Source organism: Anomalospiza imberbis, chromosome 6 (assembly GCF_031753505.1).
Source record: "Anomalospiza imberbis isolate Cuckoo-Finch-1a 21T00152 chromosome 6, ASM3175350v1, whole genome shotgun sequence".
NCBI classification, from domain to species: Eukaryota; Metazoa; Chordata; class Aves; order Passeriformes; family Viduidae; genus Anomalospiza; species Anomalospiza imberbis.
The window spans coordinates 16,624,575-16,636,698 of record NC_089686.1 but is presented as its reverse complement, the minus strand read 5'-3'; the positions used below and the strand labels follow the sequence as shown (position 1 = coordinate 16,636,698).

General features: G+C 37.6%; 1 protein-coding gene across 4 annotated transcripts in view; it reads right to left on the bottom strand.

The window, feature by feature from the left end:
* RPS6KA5 (ribosomal protein S6 kinase A5) overlaps positions 1-12,124 on the bottom strand; it is a 58,295-nt gene that overhangs the window by 45,672 nt on the left and 499 nt on the right. Inside the window, exons 1-2 of one of the 4 annotated variants that reach the window (XM_068192607.1) lie at positions 12,041-12,101; positions 1,362-1,433 (exon numbers count right to left, since the gene is read on the bottom strand). Coding sequence is in view for 1 of the 4 variants with exons in the window: in XM_068192603.1 (XP_068048704.1) it covers positions 1,362-1,433 (72 nt within the window). In the remaining 3 variants the exon portion in view is untranslated. Of the gene's footprint in view, positions 1-1,361; positions 1,434-3,007; positions 3,030-10,969; positions 11,023-12,040; positions 12,102-12,124 lie in introns of those variants that run through there. The other 3 variants (XM_068192601.1, XM_068192606.1, XM_068192603.1) reach the window with 3 other exon arrangements.

Below are 12,124 nucleotides of genomic sequence, written 5' to 3'. Positions count from 1 at the left end.
CAATCTGTTAGTGAAGAAAAGAAGGCATGGGAGCTAGCAATGAATGACTGACAAGAGTTTAACAGTAAGATGGGCTATTTCAGAGGTACTGCCTAAAGACAAGAGGAGGTCAGGCTACTATTAGTCTGAACTTGAAGACTAACCCTTATGAAACCACCAACTTACGTTGTACCCAAAATGAAATAGTTGTAATACTAGCGTGATCCCAGACCAATGGTAAAGGTAACAAAGAGACAAAATTCAAAAAATTTACAAATCCAGCCAATGTTTCCATCAGCAGGAGAGAAAGACATCCTCACATAAAGGCATAATTGTTTATAACTTCATTTTTGTCAATGCCACTCAGATCCACACCGACCATTTCAGAAAACCACGATTGCTTCTACCTAGGAATAGGCAACATTTATTTATGAATATTAAAGCTTCCTTGTATCTACCTCTAACTATTTTAATTTAACAGCAAGGTTTCAATTTTTTAGCATGTTAAATTTAAACTTTAAAAACTTTACTTCTGAAACAGAGAAAGATCCTCTCAGGTGATTTAACAGCTTAACTTCTAAAAGAATCTATATGAATTACAACCTCACTGCCAGCCATTAATGGCTGATAAATGATACTAAATTTTTGGGTGTTAACTAGCATAAAACTCCTGCAGCCCTTGATGATAGTCCACATTCATGATTATTCCAATCTACTCAACAATGCATCTGACTTAATACTGACCAAATAATAAAGAAGCATAAACACCCTAAAAAGAACAAAAGCCATTACTTTTGTCTGTATATGGGGCTGTGTGTCCCTTTAGCAAAGGAGAAACAAAGTTTTTTTGTTCATTACCATCAGTAATCCTACAACATCCTAAAATTCTCCAACATTGTGCTGAAACCCACAATACAACAACGAACATTATCCATCTTAAAAAATAGTAGGATCTGACTAGGACAGAGTTGTGGAGCCAACACCAACCCTAAAATGGATTAGGTAAAAAATGGAGCATCTTATTTAATAATGTATTAAAATTACTGTTTTTTTTCCCCAAACACACTCTGAAAACTTAACATAATTATCAAGACCATGTCTTAACACAGATTAGGTTTTCCACAAACTATATTTAAATTGTCACAAATTTTCAACCATGTTTTCTTTTTTCCAAAAGAAGTGCACATTCAGAAGTGCTGTGCTACAACATGTGACCTCCAATTTTGCATATCTGTAAAAAAAAATTTTAAAAAAATATGCTATGTAATACAAAAGTGCTATCTTCCTAAAGACTGTTCCAATTACCAAAACATCAGCTAGAAAACAAAATCATACATAAGAGTAATGCTTCCAACATTTAACTTAAAAATAGCGCATCTTACCCCCTGTTCCAAGAACTTTCAGGAGCTCAAAGTTTTCAATGCCAACTTTCTCTGCATGGCCTGTCAAATTTGCTGAAAGGAAAAAAAAAATCACATCAGATATGTAGTACACCAAAACATCACGCTGACATCTTACTACAGCCCCAGTAAAACCAAATTAGCAGTTGAATGAAATAAGCAGTGCTAAGAAGACATCCCAATTTCATACTGTATTCAACTTGAAAAGCAAGGGAAAGCAATTTTCTTGCTGCCATCAGTGTACTCAAAGGTGTAAAATCACAGAACAGTAATTGAAGCCCATCTAGTCTGTATATACCATCTTCCAGTGTATCACTGGGTACCTCTGAAAAGAGTCCAGCTCCATCTTGTCTGTAATCTCCAATCACATAGTTACAGACAACAATCAGGCCACCTCTTAGCCCTAGCACCCTGAATACTCTAATTTTTTATTTTATTTTATAGCGTGTGGGATGACAGAGCTCCAACAACTGTTCATGCATTTAACACAGGATTGTTAAAGACTCTCCATTAGTATCAAGTAGAAATTACCTTAAGTCTACATAACTCACAAGTATGGAAAAATCTAAGCTGCTACAAAGTTGTGTCATTTGTTGCACAGTCTGGAAACAGGAGGTTTTATGTTTCTACAAATCTATACCACTTTGGGTACTTATTTTGTCTAACATACGTTTTTCTAAACAGGGATGTAAAGACCTCTGTTTGAAAAAAGGGATTGTGCAGGACTGCTTTATTGTTTATTGCCTTTTTTTTTTTTAATTTCCTAAGCTCCTTAACGAAAGCCTTAAGCAGTTGCCATTTTTCCATCCTTGACTCCTGGCATACTATAATGCATCCATTTGCATCAACATGACTACAAACCATTCAGCAAAAGCCCTCACTGAAATGATCCAGGCTAAAAAGCAGCACGACAAAAAAGTAATTAAGCTTGATAATTCACATATAAGTTCAGTTCCCTGATCCACTTTACTGAGCAGCTTCATAAGCACAATTAATGAAGCAGCATCAAGTAGCAAATGAGTCAATATGCACCACAGGAGCTGACCTGAAGCTCGCTGTAATGCTCCTGATTGCAAACAACAAATACTCCTGCTAGAGCTACATCACAGTCACTGCTTAAGACAGCAGTAAGGAAGCCACACTCATGTGCCAATAAAGGAGTTATAGCAAGTAAGGCAAACCTAGACTAAGTTAGTGTCTATACAATTAGGGTCTGTTCTGTCACAGAAAGTAAACTGTCTCCAAGCAATTTAATATTACATATTACTCTTCTTAACAAGTACTGAAAATGGTACTCAACATACACAGTTTTAATACATTGTCTTTCCTGCCAGGGACATCAGTAGTCACAGACTATTCTAAAGAGACCAGGGCTAGAGTATCCATCTTTTAACAAAGGAGAGGACATCACTGAAGAGATTCAGGACACAGAATTTCTCTAGACACCAGCAAAGTAAGTGCTGAACTTGGGGTGGGAAAAAAGTTTTCACTTCAAAATCCACCAATTTGGATCTTCCACAATGGACTGCTCCAGAAAGGTTTTACTATCTCACATCCTTTAGGAGCGTCAGCAGAAGGCTTTTCAATTAAAAATGCTTCTAAAAAGTAAAACAGTCACTTAATCCTACCATATTCTTGGAACTGAATAGGAAGAGTGGAACCCAGAGAAATGCTGCATCTCCAGTAACATGCTGAAGATTTGCAGTGCTGGCTGTGATCCTAAAAAGAGATCCAGTCTTAAAACTCAATCCATTGATCTAAACTGTACCATAAACTCACATTCAATAACATTAGTAAAACCTTTTCCACTTTCATGAGGCTACACAATAAAAAGCTGAGTGCTATCTGGTTTGAATTATTATGTACTTCTTTCAATGTGAGCTGTAATTTTGCACTCTCTCCTTAATTCCATTTTTACTTCCACTCAGGATGCTTAATGGCCTTATCCTAAAAAAAAAAAAAAAGTCTGAAGGTGACTGTAATATTATTTTCATAATAAAAGGAGAAAATTACACCACAAATAAGCATATGATAACTGCAAAATAAGACCCACCTAATTCTTTTTACATTATATTGAGGAAAAAAAGCCATCCCACAAGAAAGCTAAAGGATGCTGCATAACACACACAAGTATGACAGGACACTTGAGACAAACTCTCTCACAATTACTCCCTATAAAGCATGAAGTCAAATTGTCCTTCATTAAAAATAGGAATAACAAGCCTTCAAAGCTATAAGAAAAGATGAAAAATTCCCAGAAAGTGCTCCTCCCAATGTTGCCACATGGCAATGGTTTTGCTCCAAGAGGCTCAATTGCAGTGCTCAGTCCATCTCTGAAGTCATACTGCAAGAAAAGCAAGCTGAAGAGCCTGTTTCTGCCATTTTCTAATAACACCCCTAGAGCAGTCCTTTGTCTTCATCTGCTGAAAGCAGGTGTAGCACTTTCACACTCTAGCAGAAATGAAGTGCAGTTTCTCCAGGAAAAAAGTTGTCATTCCAACATTTCCTTCAACCTGCTTTCTGAAGCATAAATCTCAAAAGATCAATTATTCTATTCACCACTCACTCCCAGGAACATGAATGACCATTTCTTGAGGACCTTTCACCAGGGATGCTCTCTGCAGCTACAAAACTGTTTCAAAACTGAGGATTTTAAAGGATTGCAATGAGACCACTACTACTACTATGACTGACAGAACAGTGAAAGGCTTCTCACACCTCACAGACATCGCTGTGCTGGAAATGGTATCAGAACCCAACCCAACAATTGCCTGTGCAAAATGCACAGCCTATCTGTAAAGACTGCAAGGGGATGTACACTGGTGAACAGAAAGCAGCTTCAGAAACAGAAAATTTACTTCTCCATGCACTTTTTTCTTCAAGTGTCTGGACACATCAGCTAAAGAAGTGCACCAAGGAATGGAACAAAGTTAGGATAGGAAGAGAAGCACTGCGCAAGTCAACAAGATGAGAGTTTCTCCACAAGTATGAAGCTACACATGACACTAAAAAGGGATGGTTGTACATAATGGGGGGGGGGAAGGTAACAAATCCCCTTGGAGATTAGCTCACTGCATACTGACACAAATTAGAAGAATCCTGCATTTACTAATATTCTACTGTAGTCCACACCAATCAGCGTTGAACCAACATGGTTAAAGAGAGTGTGCAGCTGAGGTAAACAGCAAGAGACAAAACATCAACTCAGAAAAAATAGCAAATGGAAAGGCTAGGACATCATAGCATCCATAAAAAAAGAGGAAACAGAGATACTGGTCACCATCATCACCTCTGAAGGCAGGAAGAACAGAAATATCCAGAAATAGTACCACTGCAAAGACAAGCCTCCCTCTACATGCAGGGACACCAGTGCACAAAGACTAGTGCTGTAATTTTCAGTCCCCTGGAAACAGGGCAGCCTGTCAATCCAGACTACAAGTTCTCCTTGATGGAGGATCTCCAGATGATGTAAGACGCATGATTGTCATCTGCACTACACCTGAACTTTGAGAAGGCCAAGACTGAACTAAGAATTGTGCAAGCTGGTACTGTGCAATGATTCCATAAGCTTTTAATTGCACATTCCAACAGTGTTTGTTTTCATGTTAAAATGTGCTCTGTCCTCTGCTTCTGACTCTACTGCATATAGGTCTTGAAGCAAAAAAACTACAGCTTCCTCTACTGAACTAGATCGAGCTCTGCTAGAAGTTGAAACTTGTCTCTGCAACACAAGACCAATACTTCAGTTTCATTGAGCAGAACAATGAACCTCAGGCAATTTTAAGAGCAGAGAAAACAAGACGGAAAATTAAACAGAAGACATTCTGCAATACTCCAAATATTAGGTTGCCATGTCTAGTATCAGTATTAACTTGATCCTAAACTACTACTTCAGAGAATGGCCCATCCTCACTCACCTAACACATCTACTGAAGTCACAGAACAGATCAGATTTAAAACAGCATCACAGAACAGATGCTGTTTTAAATCTTGTATGTTTATGCCTTACTCAGACTGGAGAGAGGGTGCACACTCTTTCAAGAGGGGAAAAAACTGCAACAACATGCAATAGAAACTATGCAACTATTATTTACAGACACGGAAGAAAATGCATATATTATACTGTTTATCTGCTATATAGAGCTATACTTCATTACTGGTTACAGCAACTAGAACTATTTCTGAAGGAAGTAAAAGTATCCTCAAGTGCTTGAAGTCTGAGACCATTGCCACCAAGTGTCAGGTCATTGAACAAGAGCACCATTTAATCAGCTCAGGGTACTATCCTACAAGTGTTAAGTGGAACTTAAAAACCATAACATCTTAAGAAGCTTTTTCTTAGGCAAAAGAAAGAATGTAGAGCAAAAACAAAACACAAACAGAGTTCTGAACTGGTGTGAAAGAAAAGAATACACAGTTCATGTTGCTCTGAACTCCAGAGTATCAGCTGAGGTAACTGGGCTGGTAACTGCTGATTCTCTAGAATATTATACGCTTAAGGGTAAGACCACCTGATCTGAGAAAAAAAATCGAAAAAAATTTGGAAAAAATTCAAGCTCTCACAAAGCTGCTGATTCCATTCTAGAAGGCTTGGAAGCCAAACTTTACACAGCCAAAGATGACAAAGACCTCTGAAGTATTACCAAATATAATATGTATACATTTATGTATGTACATGTATGTTTAACAGCATACATGTATACTGCATGGAATACAGTATGTGGAAATTCAGAAGCATAAAATGCTGTGGAAAACAATAAGAAACTGTCATTACCATCATGAAAATAGAAGATAGAAGACTATCCCACCAAAGATATTACTTGCATGTAGAAAGTTGAAATAAGTATAAAAGTCTAGACATCTGAGATTAATGATGCAAACTTACAGAAGTCTGAACTAGAAAATGCTCCCTGTTAAGATCCATTTGCATTCAGCAGCAGCCCTTTTTCTCTTACAGAGGCAACTTCGCTATGAGGTTTATCATAACTGTGAGCTGAATCACTATGAGGTCACCAAGACTGAACCCTGAGGCACCACCATGGTCAGCTAGAAACTTAATGTGTAGCAACACATCACATAATTGCAAAAAAAAAAAAAAAAAAAACCAAACAAAATGTAATTAGACAAGATGCTAATGAATAAAATTGCTACAGATAATCTAATGCTGAACAGAGTTGATACAATCAGATATCTAAAGAGTGTGCATATCTTCTCAAACAAAAAAACGTATCTAAGTACAAGACATGAATCAACTTCAGTTTTCTCTATCATTAGTAATGAATGAAATAATTTATAAAAATTCAGTCACAGGCACCTTGGACACAGCATCAAAAGTAACAGAATATAAATTAATTTATCAACAAAAAATAGCAACTGGTAACTTACATCCTGATGGAAGGTATTTACATATTTGGTTATGCAGACATTAACAAGGAAACTTAAGAATTATCTTCTCCCAGGTAAAGCTTTTATAACCATCTATCCAAGACAGGATAAAATATTTACAGGTGTTCAGAAAAACGAGAAGAGGAAACAGTCACAATAGATCCCAAAACAAAACAAAAACCCAAATAAACTGACTGCATGTAATGCGAGTCTTTCACAAACCAGTCTGCCTATCTACCGACTGAGAAAGAAGCAAAGAAATCTCAGTAGGACTTGCACCTCATTGTTGGGATTCTGCAGGGGGGAGGAGACAGAGAGCATGTTTACCATAAGAACCAAATTATGCAATGATGGGGATAGAACAGAAATATTTATGTGAAAAATATACTGGGGAAACATCCTCAGACACCCAGGCCTTGTCATATGATTGAGGAACTCCAGCAAGTGTTCTTTGAACTGCCTTCTGAATAAAATTTTAAGATGTATTAACATGGCATGTAAGACTCCTAAATCAAGCATGAGCTTTTCAACCATCACATTTAGAATACATTGGATCAGAGCTAATAAAAAGGCTGACAATGAAGACTGCATCTTAGTCCTCATTTACATTACACATTTTATAGAACATCACTGGAACAATGACAGCAAAATGATCAGTTGTACCAGGCCCTTGTACAGATCATTTCAGCTAGGTTTGTTGGATTCCAAAACCTGGAGGGGGGAAAGCAAACAAACAAAAAAAATCCCACTCAACAAAAACAAACAAAAAGCCACAAACACAACCCAGGAAAGATCAATGGCCATCCTTCTTCATAATCAAGGCTACCAGAAGATAAATAACAAGAAATTCCTAGACTACAAAGAATTTTTAGAAAATATTGATTGTGTAAAGAGTAAAATCTGGAGATTTAAGCGGTATTAAAGATGATTAATAAACTTAAAATACTCTTTGTAGTTCCCACAATCCAAGAAAACATATATTTAGTGCTCAAAAGAGTAAAGTGGAAACAAAAGCAATCCAAGCTTTGAAATAGTCAACTATTAGTACCTCCTGACCCCTAAACAATATACAAAATTATTGTTAATATTAACATATTATATAATATTATTTTATTATACGTAATATATTTAGTATGTAATGTTATAACATATTAGAATATTATATCTGTATATTTTAAGTAAGTAAAACAAAAAAACTGTCTTACAGAAAATTTTATTTTAAAAGTATCTTTTAAATCTCATAAAGTTTTTTTTTAAAAATAGAAAAAATAAAGTATTCTACAGGTGCCAGATGTACCTGCACAGTGAAGGCCGAGTTCTCTATTCAGTGCGTGATCCATCACGTTTTTTAGTCATAGGAATTTTCACAATTCCCTAGAATGTAACATGAACCTTCTAGTTTACAAATAAATCCATTCTAATTGAAGTTCCCATTCAAGAAGGTATAACTAAGAATTTGCAAAATTAAACCCTATAGATAATCCACATATTTATTTTCTGAAGCCTTTTATAGTTTCATACTGAATTATAAGTTTGACTCAAGGAGAAGCTCCAAATTCTTGTCCCTTTCGATTCTGCAGGCTGTTGCTACATTAACTTCTGGGCTATACATGCCTTTTCTCATGCATGTCTGGCAAACTGCAAACTAAAGCAAGTTCTTTAGCCCAAAGATTGTGATAACATTAAAACAAATCCAGTATCCTCTTCAAAACAGACTTGCTAAAAGGAGAAGAACAACACTTTGCTTTTGTAAAGCAAAACAAACAATGTGTATAGAGCCCATTGCCCATATATTCAAGGAGTGTCTCAAGTTCCCGTCAAGATCCCAGTTTTGATAGTCTCTGCCTCTCCCTGGGCAAAGCAGGGAGTTCACAAGCATGCCACAAGATGGGCAACCTCCTACCAGTCACTCACACACACTTAAGGTATAGGATCCTTTGATCCTTTTTTCCAGAAACAAGAGGAGATGGGGAGGAAATCTCACTCTTAACCGTTCTGTTTCCTTCTGATCGTCTGACATCACAAGCCTTTTCTTCCCTTTCAATACCCTTCTCTATCATGTAAAATATTTCCTCTGATAGGCTTCATGTTTGCCATTGTTCAGTTCTGAAGCATCACCAAGCAACAGAAATGTTAAGATGCAACAATGTTCTTTTTTCACTGTAAACAATATGTAATTTCTAAGGTCTGCAAAAAGATTTAAAATTTGCATTAACTCTGAAAGTTAGCCTTCAAAAAATAAAATCTTTCCAAGATTCCAGAAATAGATGCTAAAGAAAACGTCATTTTCTTATTATTTTCACCAGAGAGCTTCAGTGAGAATCAGAGAGAGTCACCACTTCCTACTATTTCAACTTTGGCAGAGTTTTGCCTCTGCTTCCTGAAAAGAGATTCCATTTTCCCCAAAAACTCATTTTCCTTCCCAAAGTGAGACAAGAAAGACAGTAACTATTTTGAAGTGGCCGAACTGTGAGCATTCTATTAAGAACAAAAATGGTTTGGTGTTAGGAAAAGAAAAAACTTGATAAATACAATTAGAAGAATATCATTATCAAATTATATGTGTCCTAAAAGTCACTGCTCTGTTTTATCTGCAAAACATCATATATATACAAACAGAGCAGTGCCCAGTATTTGTAACAGAGCACATCACATGCACACACACAGAGGCACTCAAGCGTTCCTTCCCTATCACAGACCCAATCTACATGCCTATCAAGTGATGTTTTTCCAGCAATTACTTTTTGGTCATACAAGAGAGGAATTTCAGGGCTCTAAGTCTATGAGATATAAAGCTAAAATTAAACCTGTCCCTACATATCAAAGCCAGCATTGTAATTTCAAAGTTTAAAAGAAGTCAAGCTGTGGTGTGATAGGGTTAACAATCAGCTGGTCTATGTAGCAACAGCACTGCATACGCTCTAACTTAATGCATTTTCATATGCTTCCATACTTGCTTGGAGCTGCTAACAATCATCTGTTTCATTCTTTAAGATCCTCATTCCATCTTAAATTCAAATTCTAAAGTATGTTCACTTATTCACTTGGCCATAATGCCTGTCTTCATTTAAGACTTTTAAAGCAAACCCAAGACCAAGTAATTGCAAATGCAAAGTGTAAATGTGGGTTTACCTGCATTCAGTTGATTTGAATTAGTGAGCTTGTTACCAGGGGGTTCAAGTAACAGCTTCCAAAATATGAAAAAATACTGCCTTCTAAAGAAGCCACTACTTCTACTACAATAGTAAATTCTTTCAAAGTACTCTGGAGACTGACCTCTTTTTCATCTGCCAACTGACAGCTACTTTCAATCTGTAATTCAAAATTATTAAATTAGTCACAGAGCTAGCACCATCAAAGAAAGGACACAGAGATGAGGGAAACACTGGAATCTAAACAAATTGCACAATAAAGGATATTCATGATATAGAACATATTTAGGAACGACAAAGATCCGCTGGCTCCAAATTCCAGTTCTTGGAATTCTGTCCTCTCACTCTCTTTCCCAAAATGAAGCAAAATTAAATAATCATGCTGAATATGCTTTAAAAATGTGGTGAGTTGACCCTAGTCAGCAGCTAAGCATCCACACAACCAGAACCAGTACAAAAATCCTTTGAACATCCAAAGTATCCTATACCTTTATATATTTCTGCATCAACAGAAGCTGACTGCAAGTTTTCTCCTCAAATTATTGTATCTCTGTGCATTGTATAGAGCAGTTCTGAAACAGCATCTCCATACGTCTTGCATAGCAATGACACTATTGACACCTTCAGGAGTAGGAGTCTCCCAGGAGTACATGACAGAGCAGCTCCCTCCTCCACCCTAGTGCTCCAGAAATAGACAAGTCATTGCTAGAAAGCATTTTTCAGAACGCAGAGTTTTCTAAACACTGAATATGGAGAACAAAGAGAGGAGAAGCAACTTATTCCTACTAAATTGAATTTCAGAACCTTAAAAGACAAACAAGGTTGAGAATTTTTAAAATAAAACAGAGAACTGGTACTTCATACAGTTATATATATGATCAGGGTTAAAATCAATTTTGCTTATTATGCTACATTGTTTATTCCTCAAACTATCTTTAAGTAACGGCCCCTCAGGGATACGTGTTCTCAGCCTTTATAAAAGAAATCTAGAAAAAAAAAGACATAGCTATGTAAATATATTGAATAAATGCGTCCCATTTCCTTTCCCCTTACCTTTTCCTCTTCCACACTTAAATGTAGCAACACCTATCGAGACAACTATGTTTTCCAGCAGCTCTTTTGCTTCTTCTTGAAAGAAGTAAACTACAGTCCCTTCGATTTCTGTAGATATCAAGAGACCGCCTTTTTTTTTCTTCCCTCCTCCTCCTTCCCCCGCCAAGCCGTGTTCCTCTGGGGCAGCGCCCCCGACCCCAGAACCGAGGGACAGCGGGGCAGGAGGCAGAACGCCACCGAGGAGACCCAGCACCACCACCTGCCTTTCACATCGGCCCATTCCAGAATGTCAACTACATCAAGCAGCTCTCAAACTTTTGCAGTGAAGGGCATCATATGCTTACTCTCACTTCATCATGGAGAAAAAGATGATGACAGAAAAGGAATGAAGGACATGGTTAACAGCACCTTCATTCTTAATCAATATAGAGACTATACATTCTGATTATGTTTTACACGCTCTTCTAAACTGACGTTAAAATTTAGATTTACTGCAGTGTTCAAGTTGCCTGGAAACTTCTGAGAAGCAGAGAATCCCAATTAAAAAGAAATAATGCTCTTCCCCAACACAACAACGGAGGATTTCTGTTGTACCTTTAAAGGTCATACGTATTTCACATGTTGAACTACTTCTCCAGAGGGTCGTCAAGTAACTACCGAGCTACAAGAAGACTCATAGACTGAAAATCCAGATAACTCTGTGGTTACGTGTTGGCACATTCCCCTCCCTACAATTCCGGCATTTCACCGAGGTCAAAGAAAAGCTGTCACATAAAACGACTTCATTTAGGACTGGAACAAACCGGGCCCCCAACACAGTCATAGAAGTCGATCAAATACACAACTTACAAAAAAAAAAAAATTGTTTCTAAGACAGCCTAGCTACCCTTTATCTCCTTCAAAAGCGTCAAATACCACCAGGAAGTGGGAAAGGGGAGCCAGGCATGGAGCAGAAGTCGAAGTGAACTACTTTTTTCAGAAATAAGGCCCCCTCCCCGCCCCCATCGTACACGCTCCCGCCCTTATATTCCAGCTCGTCCTCTTTTCCCCCCGCCACTGAGATTTCCCTACCGGTCCCAGCCAACTCTCGGAGCTCCCTGCTCAGCCGTGTTTTCCCCAGCCCGAGCCCCTCCGCCCCGGCGCGACCCCCGGGCC